This window comes from Poromitra crassiceps (assembly GCF_964638095.1).
Source record: "Poromitra crassiceps genome assembly, chromosome: 3".
Taxonomy (NCBI): Eukaryota; Metazoa; Chordata; class Actinopteri; order Beryciformes; family Melamphaidae; genus Poromitra; species Poromitra crassiceps.
The window spans coordinates 84,523,449-84,537,127 of record NC_139625.1 but is presented as its reverse complement, the minus strand read 5'-3'; the positions used below and the strand labels follow the sequence as shown (position 1 = coordinate 84,537,127).

At 45.3% G+C, this 13,679-nt stretch overlaps 1 protein-coding gene across 1 annotated transcript in view; it reads right to left on the bottom strand.

Moving 5' to 3' along the window:
• ccdc88c (coiled-coil domain containing 88C) overlaps positions 1–13,679 on the bottom strand; it is a gene marked incomplete at its 5' end in the record, with an annotated part of 110,420 nt that overhangs the window by 16,271 nt on the left and 80,470 nt on the right. Inside the window, 3 exons of the mRNA XM_083633190.1 lie at positions 1,298–1,444; positions 1,544–1,621; positions 5,580–5,669. Coding sequence (XP_083489316.1) covers positions 1,298–1,444; positions 1,544–1,621; positions 5,580–5,669 — 315 coding nt within the window. The remainder of the gene's footprint in view (positions 1–1,297; positions 1,445–1,543; positions 1,622–5,579; positions 5,670–13,679) is intronic.

Below are 13,679 nucleotides of genomic sequence, written 5' to 3'. Positions count from 1 at the left end.
TAATGTCACCTCACATTCTGTTTGGTTCTACTTATCAGTCTGGACTCCAAGCCGTCCACAGTGATTTCAGTGGGTGGGAGTACCTGACCGACAACTTCTTCAGCCAATCAGCATCGCCGAATCCAGTCCTTCAGCCAAACAGCGTCGGACCCAATCAAATTCAAATCCACTCTGAAGAACGGCGAAAACATCTTTTCTGCCACTAAACTCCGCTGTTGCATAGCCCTGTTCTTGTTTAATTGTTGTTATTGAGTCTATTTCTGCAATAACTGCACTTACTGTTTAACTTACTAACTGTCGCACTACTAATAACCAATTTTCAATACGCTACAGAGGTGCCATATTATGGAACACTTATATCAATATTGCCAAACATGCATCATCTCTTAACTCTTTCCAATCTAAACTTAGAATCACCCTGATGAATCACACATAGCCCACATGTATGTCATGTACATACATATATATGCATACATACAGTACATATATATATATGATAAAGCAGTATAATATAATATTATAATAATAATATGTTTTATTAGTAGATGATATAATGTATCACTATCTAGGCATTACCTTGCAGTTTACCTTGTCAACTGTAATCAGCTGACAGCCGCTGATTGGTTCAGCATTTAAACATTCACCAATCACATCAATCATTCTCACAACAAGGAGGTCCATTCAATATGGCCTCCTCTTACTCTGATCTGGCTCACGTATGGTGCTTCATACCACTGCTGCTGGCAATGCTTTGCCTCCACCACCCCAGCCTCCACCTTTCTAGTTCAGAGTCTTGCATGGCTCAAAGGTTCAACTTTATTCAGTGTCTTGCTTGGGCTTAGCCCTGCATCCCCATGGGGGATTGTGGATAGCGCTCCCTGTTCATGCTGCTGGGCTGATTCAGGGAGCATCTTCTGTAAGGAGCGGAGGCTTCAGCGCCAAGCACCAAACATAACTGTATTTCCATTTGTACAATAAATGGTTAAATCTATGACGAGTGTGTTCCTGAATGTAGTGATATCCTCAGTGATTTATCATGAATTTGAGTGTGTCCCGGAGGCTTTGGAGACCAGAGGGGTCTAACTCCCACGGGTCCACTAGTACAATACAAACACGTGTGTGTGTGTGTGTGTGTGTGTGTGCGTGCGTGCGTGTGTGCGTGCGCGTGCGTGCGTGTGCGTGCGTGCGTGCGTGTGTGTGCGTGCGTGTGTGTGTGTGCGCGTGCGTGCGTGTGTGCGTGCGTGCGTGTGTGTGCGTGCGTGTGTGTGCGTGCGTGTGTGTCTGTGTGAGTGTGTACCTTTACAGTTGACAGGTGAGTTGGAGCTGGAGGTGTGGTGGCTGAGGTCAGCTGACCCTGGGCGTCCTCCTGCGTTGCCATGGTGACCAAACAGGGAGTCAGAGGTGTTGAGGCGAGAGTCTTCATCAAACAGCAGCCCTGAAACGTCTTCAGTACATTCATACATATATTCATACATCTATACACATGCGTTATGAATGAACACTGACTGTGAATGAGGGCAGAGGTGTGAGAGTGTGCCGTTACCTCTGGGCCTGCGTCTGGAGCACAGAGACGCTGCCCCCTGCTGGCTGGGGGTGGAGCTGAGGGCCTTGGGGGTCTGACCTGGGAGCAGGAAACAAACTGCTAGGAAGAGGGAACTTGCAACCACGGCACCATTCAATCACCATTACAAGTCCATTCACTGTTAGCTACTGTACCATAGCACCAGATCACTGTTAGCTACCATAGCACCAGAAAGCTGCTTTATCTCTCCTTTCATTATTCACTGTTAGCTACCATAGCACCAGAAAGCTGCTTTATCTCTCCTTTCATTCTGAACTTTGAAGGATTACTTAAGTCTTTTCGCACCAGCATAAAGAAAAAGGATCACGCTATTCCCACCAGTTCTATTCCTACTAGTCCTTTCAAGTGTTTCAGCCCCTTAACCTGCCTTCAGACCAGATGAGCTGGACCTTAACCTGCCTTCAGACCAGATGAGCTGGACCTTAACCTGCCTTCAGACCAGATGAGCTGGACCTTAACCTGCCTTCAGACCAGATGAGCTGGCATCACGTTGAAACTATGCAGGTAGAACAGTGCAACCAGAATAAAGGGATTTCATCCGTCACTTTTTTTCCATAGACATTTCGTAGAATGCTTATGAAAATACTTTTACTTGGTCAAACCGAGCAATTCAGCTATATTTAGAATCAGGAGAACATTTCACACACACAAAAAATAGCGGATTAAAAATCATTTTTCAAAGTTGACGGTCCCTGGAGCACAGGTCAGCGCTCAGCGCTCTGTCAGTGGCAGGGGAGCTGTCCGAGGTGCTGAACGTGGCAGAGCTCCAGAACACAGAGGCCCCCCTGCTGTCCAAGGTATCAGCCGTTCTTCCCGCTACAGCGCTTGGCTCGTGCCGGCGGGAGCAGACGGCCTATAGACGGCTTTAACTTGACAACATAAACATTCTAAATTGCCCCTAGCTCACTTCCTGTTGCAGTGCTTGCTAATAAAAATAACTGACAGGAAATAAGATAGGTTTCAAATGAAGCAATAAGCCCTAAGAGGCCGTGGTTTACAGTGATTCTGTAACGGCTTAAGCTTGAATTATACCCAACGCATCCGCAAGGACCGCGGGTGTCCGTGCGGCCAAGTGGCGTCAAATCAGCAGACACGCCCCTCCACAAGGCTCCCGTGAGGCGGGGTTTCGGCTGGCCGTGCCATACATACACACATACAGTACATACATACATACACATACATACATACATACATACATACATACATACACATTCATACATACATACATACATACATACATACATACATACATACATACACATACATACATACATACATACATACATACATACACATTCATACATACATACATACATACATACACATACATACATACATACATACATACATACATACATACATATACATACATACATACATACATACATACCGTAAAGTCCGGACTATAAGCCGCACCGGTGTATAAGCCGCACCTGCAAAGTTGACTATTTTTTTCTTATATAAGCCGCACCGGACTATAAGCCGCGGGTGTTTTAATGGTATTTTATTTATTTTTTTATTTTATTTTTTTTGTGTTTTAATGTTTAATTACCATATGTAAGGGTTCATGCACAGAGGGGATTGTCGGGAAAGAGATGGCTGTTTGAGGAAGCTCCCATTTATTAACATTTCAACAAAACAACATAACACAACACCACCTGTGTTGTTTTTTACAGTGCACACAGTGTCATACAGTGTCATACAGTGTGGTGAAAAGAGGGCAAGAGAGGAAATTAAAAAAAAATTATTATAGTTATATAGGATTTATAGTTAGAAAGAGTGCTAAAAAAGAGAGATTTTCTTTTTTTTTTTTTTTTTTTTTTTGAAAAAATCCATAGATAAGCCGCAGGGGCCAAAAAAGGCCAAAAAACGGGAAAAAAGGTGCGGCTTATAGTCCGGAATTTACGGTACATACATACACATTCACCCCAAATCTAATAACTACGCGGACGTGGCTGGGTGGACAAAGTGGGTTTTTGAAAAATAATGCTCACTTCCACAAGCAGAAACCCGCCCAGAGTATAAAAGCTCAAAATGTTTTCTCATCAGGATTCCGTGTCTCTCATTTCCATGCCAGAGGTAGAATTCAAGCTGAAGAGGTATAGACGGTGTGTCTCTCATTTCCCTGCCAGAGGTAGAATTCAAGCTGAAGAGGTATAGACGGTGTGTCTCTCATTTCCCTGCCAGAGGTAGAATTCAAGCTGAAGAGGTATAGACGGTGTGTCTCTCATTTCCATGCCAGAGGTAGAATTCAAGCTTAAGAGGTATAGACGGTGTGTCTCTCATTTCCATGCCAGAGGTAGAATTCAAGCTTAAGAGGTATAGACGGTGTGTCTCTCATTTCCCTGCCAGAGGTAGAATTCAAGCTGAAGAGGTATAGACGGTGTGTCTCTCATTTCCCTGCCAGAGGTAGAATTCAAGCTGAAGAGGTATAGACGGTGTGTCTCTCATTTCCCTGCCAGAGGTAGAATTCAAGCTGAAGAGGTATAGATAGGTATATAGAGGTATAGACGGTGTGAAGTTGACAACATAAACACTCTAAATTGCCCCTAGCATCCGTTCTGTTGCAGTGTTTGCTAATCCAATAGCTGACAGGAAATAGGTGAAAGCGTCTATAGGAGATCCGTCCTAATCTATCAGAATCTCCACTGTGATTCCGTGCACCTGTGTGGCAGTCTATACAATTGTGTGTGCACTTTCAGACCACCAGGCTGAATCTTGACTCGCCTCCACGCAGCTCAAGCTCCTGGATTTCTCCTCTGTGTGAGTGTTCCTGAGCTTTTGCACCTGTGTGGCAGTCTATACAACTGTGTGTGCGCTTTCAGACCACCAGGCTGAATCTTGACTCGCCTCCACGCAGCTCAAGCTCCTGGATTTCTCCTCTGTGTGAGTGTTCCTGAGCTTTTGCACCTGTGTGGCAGTCTATACAACTGTGTGTGCGCTTTCAGACCACCAGGCTGAATCTTGACTCGCCTCCACGCAGCTCAAGCTCCTGGATTTCTCCTCTGTGTGAGTGTTCCTGAGCTTTTGCACCTGTGTGGCAGTCTATACAACTGTGTGTGCGCTTTCAGACCACCAGGCTGAATCTTGACTCGCCTCCACGCAGCTCAAGCTCCTGGATTTCTCCTCTGTGTGAGTGTTCCTGAGCTTTTGCACCTGTGTGGCAGTCTATACAACTGTGTGTGCGCTTTCAGACCACCAGGCTGAATCTTGACTCACCTCCACGCAGCTCAAGCTCCTGGATTTCTCCTCTGTGTGAGTGTTCCTGAGCTTTTGCACCTGTGTGGCAGTCTATACAACTGTGTGTGCGCTTTCAGACCACCAGGCTGAATCTTGACTCGCCTCCACGCAGCTCAAGCTCCTGGATTTCTCCGTGCTTTCGCCTGTCTCCTCTGTGAGCTTTTGCCTTTTGAAGACTGTTTATTTAGTTAAACCATGTCAGATCTCTGCCGACCAACTATAGCTGTTATAGTTTTGTCCCTGCCCTGTCTCAGCAGTAGGTTTTGTTATTGTGTGTGTGTGTGTGTGTGTGTGTGTGTGTGTGTGTGTGTGCGTGTGTGTGTGTGTGTGTGTGTTTTTAAGAAGTCCAGTAAAAAGACAACATTCCTCCTGTGTCTGTCGTCTCTGCATTGGGTCCCAAACTACAGCATTACAGACATTATGTTTAGAAGTGAAATGTTATATGGTCTCCCCTGATTCTAAATAAAGCTGAATTGCTTGGTTTGACCAAGTAAAACAAGTTTTCTAAGCATGTTACGAAACATCTATGGAAAAAAACGGCGGATGAAATCCCTTGGTTTGTATGCCTGACCCGGAAGAGGGCGTGACTTTGGCTCTTTATAAAGCTCCTGTTCCAGCACTAGCAGATTTCCCACCAAATCTGACCCAACAACAATAGAACGTGCAGTAAAGACTCACTCAGCAATGGTCAGATGTGTTTCCAGTAATTATACAGTACCAATGACTCGGCTTAATTAACCCATAAAGTCTTAATTACCTTGTCCATGTCCCTCCTCTCCATTGACACTCTCATTGCTGCCTCCTGGAGTACTGCTATGGTACAGGCCACGCCCCCTGTCCGTCAGACCTGCCGAGCACAATGTGGTTAGGAGCCATTTTGGATGGTTGCCATGGCGACCATCAAACAGACAGACCACAAAAAGCAGGAAGTGACAGCGCTGCGAGCGTGCAAGAGGGGTAAACACAGGGACGCAAGGGTGGCTTTGTTTGTGTGCGGTTAGTCAGTCAGTGTAAGAAAGCCAAGCACAACATTATGATTTCATTTATTCATTCAGGCAGACAGACAAGCAGGCAGACAAGCAGGCAGGCAGACAGACAGACAGACAAGCAGACGGACAGGCAGACAGACAGGCAGACAGACAGACAGACAGACAGACAGGCAAGCAGACAGGCAGGCAGACAGACAGACAGACAGACAGACAGGCAGGCAGGCAGACAGACAGACAAGCAGGCACGCAGACAGACAGACAGACAAGCAGGCAGACAAGCAGGCAGGCAGACAGACAGACAGACAGACAAGCAGGCAGGCAGACAGACAGACAAGCAGGCAGACAGACAAGCAGGCAGGCAGACAGACAGACAGACAGACAAGCAGACGGACAGAGAGACAGACAGACAGAGAGACAGACAGACAGAGAGACAGACAGACAGACAAGCAGGCAGACAAGCAGGCAGACAGACAGACAGACAAGCAGGCAGGCAGACAGACAAGCAGGCAGACAGACAGACAGACAAGCAGGCAGGCAGACAGACAGACAAGCAGACGGACAGAGAGACAGACAGACAGAGAGACAGACAGACAGACGGACAGACAGACAGACAGAGAGACAGACAGACAAGCAGGCAGACAGACAAACAGACAGACAAGCAGGCAGGCAGACAGACAGACAAGGTTGGAACATTAATTGAGATAATCCACAGGTATCAGCGATGGATCCGAGCCTATTTCTCAGAGAGCAATCATCAGAAAACCAATCAATTCAATATTAAAATCCCCAAGAAGGTACAACTCTCTATTTTCATCGGTAGCACTGTCTAGCATGTCAAACCATCTTGCGTCGGTGGATCTATGCGACGTCGGAATGCTATGACAAGAAAAGCCGCGGAAAGCCGCCCACTAGATGGCACTAAGCTCCAGTGAACATATACAAACCATTTTAAAGTCGAAATGAACCCAAGTAGCGCAAGTAGCACGAGGGTCGGAGACGTTTCAGAGGCTGAAAACAGATCTCGTCTTGATGACAGGGTTGAGAGGCGGACCATATAGCGTGTCGATGATTTGATTTGACAATTCTGGGGACTGGCTTTGGCATTGGCCAATCCTGGCGTGTTCCGCCCCCGAATCGAGTGGGATTCAGCGTGATGTTGTGCTACGCGAGTGGGATCCACCGACGAGTACCAGCCAGCCAGTGGCTTCTGTGTGGAATGGAGCAGACAATCCGATGCATGGGTGCTGCCCGCCCGCCTGGAATCTCCGAGGGGCGACCCCTGACAACCAGGCTGCTCTCTGAGGCACGCGCCACTTACGCTATTGCGGTAAATACAATATTCCTGGGATTCGAGTTTAACGAGCCAGTTACATTTCTTTGCATTCTTAGACATCACCGTTTGCTTTATTTTGTATGTTACATACAATTGGCCAAGTTAGTAGTTAGTTTATGGGCTAGAAATTCTGCCAGATGACAGGCACTAGGTGCCATTTTCTCCTTCATTTGGAAGAGAAAATGATCCTGAAATGAAGATTTGATTGACAGCTGCCATGTCGTGATATGATTGGTTGGAATGGGGTAGAAATTTGATAGCACTATGTGACGTCAGCAAACAAGACAGTAATCTACTACTGTTATGAAATCTTGGAAAATGAACTTTTGATGTGAAAAAGTGTGAAAAACTAAAGAAATTAGATTTTTGTGATTTTCTTTTGGCATACATTATTAAATAGGTTCACGGAATACCCAGGTACGACTTTAAGTACTGTATGTTGGAACTAGGAGGCCTATAACAACATCCGACCAGAAATGGTTTTAAGTGTGGCAGTTGCACCTGAAGCCATATTGCTTCAATGTCCTCAGTCATGTTGGTCTTGACCTAGTTTCAAGATGAGAACCAGTCAGGTTACCTCATATCACAATAGTCATCAGCTCTCAGCATAAGTCAAGTGTGACGTCTGTCATGACGTGTGTCTCGTGACTCATCACCCCATCCTCAATAGCCAATCAGCTTCTGTCAATATGACGTCCGTTATGACGTCGCTGCTGAGCCTATGACGTGGCAGTATACAGTATATAGCCATGGTCAGCACGTCATCATCCTCTCCCTCCCTGATTGTTCTATTGCCCCTTCAATGTGCCCCCCCCCCCCCTTCCTTCCCACAAATGTTTGTCATGTAGCAACACTGCGACGCCGCATGAAAGCCTTCGCCATCATGAAAGCCTTCGCCATCATGGGGGGGAAATATCGCTCCCCGTTTACCACATGGATGTTGTTTACCACTGCCTTGGTCCTTTCGGGTTCTTTCCGTGATACATAGTCGGCTAATAAAGTGCCAGACGAAAAATGAGGCTTAAAATAGAGCCCTGCATGGGCCTCAAATCTAGGCCCTAGCCTAAACTAGAACGACCGCAACGCGGACTTATGCCTCCGCCATTAGTTAATTCTTGAGTCCAAATCGCCATTTGAGGCAAATTGGAAGAAATTCCGTCAAGGCGCTCCTGTGATGTTGCGTTACAGAGCTTGGAAATTGGGTGTGTGAGAGGTCACAGTGACCTTGACCTTTGACCACCAAAATGTAATCAGTTCATCCTTGAGTCGAAGTCGATGTTTGAGACAAGTTAGATTAAATTGCGTCAAGGCATTCCTGAGATATCGCGTTAACAAGCTTGAAAATGGCGTTTGAGAGCTCACCTTGACCTTTGACCTTTGACCACCAAACTCTAATCAGATCATCCTTGAGTCTAAGGCGATGTTTGAAGCAAATTTGATGAAATTCCGTCAAGGCATTCGTGAGATATCGCATTAACAAGCAGGAAAATGGCGTTTGAGAGGTCACAGTGACCTTGACCTTTGACCTTGGACCACCAAAATGTAATCAGATCATCCTTGGGCCTAAGTGAATGTTTAAGGCGAATCTGATGAAATTTCGTCAAGTTGTTCCTCAGATATCGCGTTAACAAGCTTGAAAATGGCGTTCGAGAGGTCACAGTGACCTTGACCTTTGACCTTGGACCACCAAAATCTAATCAGATCATCCTTGAGCCTAAGTGAATGTTTAAGGCGAATCTGATGAAATTTCGTCAAGTTGTTCCTCAGATATCGCGTTAACAAGCTTGAAAATGGCGTTCGAGAGGTCACAGTGACCTTGACCTTTGACCTTGGACCACCAAAATCTAATCAGATCATCCTTGAGCCTAAGTGAATGTTTAAGGCGAATCTGATGAAATTCCGTCAAGGCGTTCCTCAGATATGGCGTTAACAAACATCCGTACGGACGGACATCCGTACGGACGGCCGGCCGTACGTACAGTACGGACGGACAACCCGGATCCATAATGCCTTCGGCCTGGCTTCGCCGGCGGAGGCATAAAAAGTCAAAAATCTTAACATGGAAACCAATGGGAAAACGATGACATCAAATTTGATGTCATGTACTTTTCACAAATATCTAATTCCACACCTCTAATTTATCTATATACAAATTTATCATAGGACGGAATCCGTCCTTAACCAGATACAAGGGTTGTATACAATTTCCTCATTAATGATAGATCGAGGTACACAGGTACACAGCAAGGTATCAGCACGGTTATTACTGTGGCCCATGCATCTCTAATCTGTTACTGTATGTGTCCAAAAGTACAAATGTGAGGAGAAATAGCTTTAAACATTCCACAATGTGGTATATTCTACAGGGGCACTCCACCAAAACCATAACAATACTTTCCTTCTGTTTTATGAAAATAATTATTCACCATCATGACGTACAGTACCATGGAGATGAAAGTAACCAAATCAGTCAAAATCTCAAAATAGCTGCAAAACTCATTTTCAACCTTCTTTGGCTGATTGTCAACAATATGCAGCAGCGACATGTGAATGGTTTCTGCAGGTCAATATACATATAATATACATATACATATAATCTACTCGTCACCTACAAAGCCCTCAACAACCTGGCCCCCCCCTACCTCTCTGATCTCCTCCCCCGCCACGTCCCTACCCGCAGCCTCAGGTCCGGAGACACCAACTGCTTGACGATCCCCAGGACCAAGCTCCGGACCTGGGGCGACAGGGCGTTCTCAGTTGCCGCACCCACCCTCTGGAACACTCTCCCCAGCCACATCCGTCAATCTCAGTCCATAACATCCTTCAAACAGGCCCTCAAGACCCACCTCTTCAACCTCGCCTTCTCCTCCTAACCTCACTCCACTCTACCTACTGTCCCCACCTTTCATGAATGTTTCCAAATTAAAGTATTTATTTCTGTGTTTTCTGTAAAGCGACTTTGAGTATTTAGAAAAGCGCTATAAGATAAATGTATTATTATTATTATTATTATTATAATAAGCTCTATTATCCCAATCACACATTCTGAACCAACCGGTGCTCAGCTCACCAAATGTGTTTGAGCACTGAGTTCAAACTGTACTTATTTCAGTTATTACTTTTGATATTATTTGAGCTCAGACACATGGCTAGTCTCTGCTCTGGGTTGTTTGAAGGGAAGAGCTGTCCGGGCGGGCAGGGACACACACACACACACACACACACACACACACACTCTGATATTATTGACACCCATATCAATCATGCACACAGACAGTTCAAGGATATGCGCACAGATGCAGGCGAGCCTTGTGTACTGGCAAGCGCAAGAATGTGTGTACATCCACCTGCACGTGCACACTCACGCACATGTGTGCACACACGCACGCACACACGCACGCACGCACGCACACACACACACACACACACACACACACAACTTACTGTAAGGATCTCTAATGATGGCTGGCTCACAACTGCAACATGCACTGTGTTTGATTTGTGTGCGTGTCTGTGTGTGTTTTGTGTATGTATGCTTGTTTGCCTGCATCAGCATGCTTGTGGAGTGTGTGTGTGTGTGTGTGTAAATATGTTAATACGTGCATGTGGAATATATGTGTGTGTGTGTGTGTGTGTGTGTGTGTGTGTGTGTGTGTGTCTTTGTCACGTATGTCACAGCAGCAATGTTACTGAAAATACGGGGGTGAGGTGTGACAATAATGAAGATGATGAAGGCGATGAAGATGACGATGGTTGATGTGACGATGGTGATGGTGAGGAAGAGGAGGGTGACATTAGAACAGCCCGTTGGCTGTGATTGGCTGGCTAGCGCTGGCGTCAGCCGGGATGTCAGAGGACGACCAGAACCTCAGCCGCCTGCCGAGAGAGAGGGGGGGCCGAGCGGAGGGCTGGGGGGAGGGAGAGGAGGGGAGGAGGAGGAGCTTGTCTTGGCTTTTACTGCGGAGAAAACAAAAGCGCTTGGGAGCGGGAGGAGCTGGGAGAGAGAGACAGAGAGAGACAGAGAGAGAGAGAGAGATGGGAGGACAACATGAGGAGAAATATAGAGAGAGATGGAGAAGGGTAGAGAGAAGGATGGAGACTATGAGTAAATGAAAGAACACGAGTGGTTATGAAGATATTAAGAATGTGATTAGCAGAACATCAAAGTAACAGATACCATGCAATAGAATCAAGTCGTTAGAATAGAACTAGAAATCATCAAGTCAAATCATGCATTACAATCAGGACTGGACTCAATTCACTCTGAATTCAATCGATGGCATATAGTTTAAAGCTGCACCAGGAAAGATGTGGAGGTAAAAATCCAGCATAAATATCTTCACGTCCACCACAGAAGAAGACATTTAGGTTTTCTTAGATACAGTATTCACCTTATGCAGAATAGACCGTCTGGCTTGAGAGACTAACAGGAAGTGTAAATACAATCGGAAGTTCCGATTGTATTTACACTTCCTGTGACCCATAAACCTAGTCTGACTCATGTGAGTTGACCTAGGTTTGACCAGGTGAGTCAGACTAGTTTGAGGAGGTAAAACCGCCGGCCTTTTGAACAGGAAGTCCTGATACAATGGGTCAAGTGGGCGGGGCTACATAAGGTGAATACTGCAGCTGTTTCTTTGGAACAAGCAAGAAAATGCCAATTTTAGTGAGAATTCACAGTGAACTGCAACAACAATCTAGAATTCTACAGCGGTTAAGAATTAAAAGTGAATTTGTATTTGAAAGGGTGTACTGTACTTGTATTATCATCATACTGTATCAGTGGCAAAAATGAGAAATAGTGTTGATCAAAATTATTTCTGTGACAATACAGTGGTTTCCACTTTCTGTGCCTCACGCCAAGTGGGTGCGTTTGTTATTCATGTTTACTTTGTCCTTTTTACCCCCCCCCCCCCCCCCCCACTGTGTATCCACCAAACAACCATAGTTATTGTGAGAGGCCTAAAGACATTTACTTTACTGACCTCACCTTGAAGGATTCAGTCAATTTTCAATCCTCAACTCAATCTCTTGAATCGGCCGAAACAGTCTCATGCTGAATGATATATGTACTATAGATATGAATATGTATAATATGAATATATATATATATATATATATATATATATATAGTCCACCATGTCTAAGAGTTTGGAGAAGAAATGCCTCTTCCTTAGTTGAGCTAGTGAATTGAACCCAGCCCTTTGTGAGTAACACTTGGTTCACACCACAAGCATCGCTGAAGCAGCGCTGCACGGAGGTTTCCAGCAGGAGCCTTGCATTCACACCAGAATCACTCTGTTTTGCTTCACGCCTCGCTCTGTTTTGCCCGGTGCTGCCTTGCCTCCGCTCACAACTTGCATTGACTTCATGTCTGGCTGCTCGCGCTTGAAAAATAGACCAGAAGCTGAAACTATCGCTGCAGCACGCGTGCAGCGTGGCTTCAGTGTGGCGAGGCGAGGCAAAGCGCTGAGGCTGGTGTGATCGGTCTCGCCTGTTAACAAGGACGCTGAAATGAAGCTGCCTCCGTGCTGCGCTGCTTCAGCGTTGCTTCAGCGTAGGATTGGCGTATGGTGTGTTCTAAGAGTGTCCTAAGTGTAGAAACATGTGATAGAAACCCAACAGAAAACAGTCACACCATGCATTAGAACCCGTTTCTCTCACTAGGATAGATAGAGCTTTGAAAGGCATGCATTAGACAGCCATAGTAGAGCTGACAGAGACGCACAGAGGAGGTGGAAGCTTGTCACATGTTTTGACCTTTGATCTCTGCACATTTCGCTCATTTCAATTTGCGTATAAAAAACCTGAGTGGAAACGCTGCAAAAGTTCGAAAAAACTTCCAAATATCGCAAAATAATTTTCACGTCTGGGGAGGTGGAAGAGTTGGCGTATATTGATAAAAGGTAAATGTGATAAATGCAGTAGAAACACATTAAGCAAATCTTCCGTCGTCCACACTAACCACACTAAAGGGCTACGTTTGTATGGTAAATAATGGTAAACAAGCAGTAACATTTTTTGACCGCCGTGGTGTGTTTAAACAGAAGACTGGGATTCATTTGAATGCAACTCACTTCTAGAATTGCTTGGGGGATTATAACGTTATGCCTGCAGTTGAAGAATGGCACCTGGTAATCAACGCATGTATCGGGTCTAGCAGCAGATCAGCAGAGGCAGACAGCCTCAAACACCAGGTGATTGACAGCTCTATAATTCCATCAGACACTCCATAATTACTCCATAATAGCAGAAATGCGCATTATTTCGCATTTTCTTTTGCCGACTTTCTGAAAGTTCGATTAAAATTTGCGATACCTTTGGATGGAAATCCAACTTGTGTGTCACATGACGGACCCAGTTTACATATTTAGTTACCATGCTTTTTGCCACCAGTGTTTCCAAAAGCCATTTATATAAATAGATTGCATTTGTATAGACTATAGCTGTATTATAAATTGAGCAATGACTGATGACTGAGCAGTTATTATTTAGTCAATGTAGGGTTGGACAATAGGGTTGAAATCAATATCAT